The 2,297-nt window shown below is 30.2% G+C and overlaps 1 protein-coding gene across 1 annotated transcript in view; it reads left to right on the top strand.

Annotated features, from left to right (window-relative positions):
* Positions 1–1,137, top strand: part of LOC107621251 (syntaxin-132-like) — a 7,200-nt gene extending 6,063 nt beyond the window's left edge. The window contains exons 12-13 of the mRNA XM_016323283.2: positions 247–312; positions 483–1,137. Of these exons, the coding sequence (XP_016178769.1) occupies positions 247–312; positions 483–659 (243 nt within the window). The 3' untranslated portion in view covers positions 660–1,137. The remainder of the gene's footprint in view (positions 1–246; positions 313–482) is intronic.

Genomic DNA, 2,297 nt, shown 5'->3' on the forward strand with positions numbered 1-2,297 from the left:
GTACAGACTAGTATGGAGTTAAAAAATGTGTGCAATGAAGATATTTAATGTGTATAAATAATAAACTAGTATGGAGCTTTTATATAATAGTGTAAATAAAACTGATCCATACAAAAGAAAGATAAGATATACGTTGCATTGCTACATCTGTAGGACTAGGAAGTTAAAGATGCAGTTAGAAACCTTGCGAAAATTATTGTAATTTATTTTCTTTTGTCTCTGAAATGTATTTACATGTCTTGGCAGATTTTTATGGATATGGCAGTATTAGTCGATGCACAAGGTGACATGCTTAACAACATAGAAACACAGGTATTTGGATCATTCCATAATACAAAGCTGTTGGATTGTGTTTGGATTCTGTCTCCGAAGAGAAATATGGAGACAGAAATAGAGACACTATTTTCTTTCCTAGAGACAGAAAATTTCTATATTTTCTATATTTTCCAATGAATGTTTGTTTGTATTTTCTGTTGAATCAGGTTTTAAATGCAGTAGATCACGTGCAACAGGGCAATACAGCCCTCCATAAGGCAAAGAAAATTCAAAGGAAATCTAGAAAATGGATGTGCATTGCACTCATAATATTTCTTGTCATTCTTATAATCCTCCTTACCAGTGTCATCAAACCATGGCTTGCCAAAAAGCAGGGTGTTTAATTACTGATTCTTGATCCATATGCCTGTGTTTGGTCTGTGTCCCGCTGCTTTTTCATATTCTTTCATTCTTTTCCTTTTTCTTTTCGTTTAAAATATGCACACATTTTAGAGTAAATAGTCAAACTAGTTCTTCAAATTTCACTCATTAGTCAAATTAGTCTCCCAAATTTATCAAACATAAGCTATGTTTGTCTTTGCTTAGAGTAATTCGGAGGATAAACATAATTAACATTAATTAATTTGGAGGATCAATACGATTTAGTGGAAATTTGGAGATTAATTTAACTAACGAGTGAAATTTGAAGCATCAATTTAACCAAACACAGTGTATATATATGTGTCTCTGTTTCTATTGTGTCTGTTCCTATCTCCATTGTCTTTGTGTTTGTGACTCTAATGTCTTTGTGCTCTGTTCCTTTTGTCCTAGGAAATGAACCAATTCGTATCCCATCTTTCTCCTTTGTCACTTCCTTGTTCAGCTTTTGTTTGTTTTTATACCTTTCTCAGTGTTGAATTGACTTCAATGAATCCTGCATCAATATACAGAAAATTCAGTTGAGTTGTGTACTAATTTCTGATTTTGGTGGACAAATTGGGCTAAAAAAGCTCAAAAAGTGTATACGAGTTTCTACTTGAAGAAAACACATTGCTTAATAATAATTGGTGTACATTTAATTTTCTACTAAACTATCTCCGACAAAAGCTAGTGAGTGTGATCATAATTAAAGTGAAAGTTGATTCGTTGAAACAGGTTTGCTCATATTTTATATTTTAATGATATAGTTACACTGATTAAAAGGTTTAAAAAATCATTATAAATACAAAATACATAACTATAATAATTTCCAAAAGAAAAATTTTTAAATTATACATAATTTATTTACAAGTTGTAATATTAATTGCAGTACAAATTCGATTACAAGTTACTATTGTAGATAATAATGGTGAAAAAATCAGGTTATTAAGGTTAAGAGTGCGTTTACTTTCTATTAAAAGAATAAGTGTATAAGAATATTTTATATAATTGAAAACAAAAGTTGAAAATTAATTGTTCTTATAAATTTTTTACAAATATCCAAGTACATGAGAAGAATGATATTTTTAGTTAAAAAACTCACTTTTAATCCCCCTCCTCCTCCCCCCAAAAAAAAGAAAAAAGAAAAAAAGAAGCAATTGTACCTGAGATACAGATAGATCATAGATGCATGTTAAGGATCATTGTGCAGCCTCCAAGTGGAAGTCATTCAGGCATTTGTCATAATCCTTTCAAGTTTCAACTGCGGAGAAGGACAGACACTAGCTTCTTGCTTTGGTTTTGTCTTACTAAGTTGTGATCTTTGCCTTAGATTCTTTTTCTTTTTTCTTTTTGTCTTTTCACCAGAAGAGAAAATATTTACAAAAATACCGACAGTTGCACTTTGCAAACATGTAGGGTGTAAGTATAATCTGAGACAGTTCAATACTTTCCCTTTACTATTATTATTACTTGAAATTATTGAACATTTCTTATTTAATACGTGCAGTGTGATTTTTTTAAACAAAAATGTAGGAAAAATAATTATATATGTATCTTAAGAGTGGAAAACTTAAACAACAATAGAATAAGATTGTGAACTATGTATCAATCAAATCAATCAA

Source organism: Arachis ipaensis, chromosome B10 (assembly GCF_000816755.2).
Source record: "Arachis ipaensis cultivar K30076 chromosome B10, Araip1.1, whole genome shotgun sequence".
NCBI classification, from domain to species: Eukaryota; Viridiplantae; Streptophyta; class Magnoliopsida; order Fabales; family Fabaceae; genus Arachis; species Arachis ipaensis.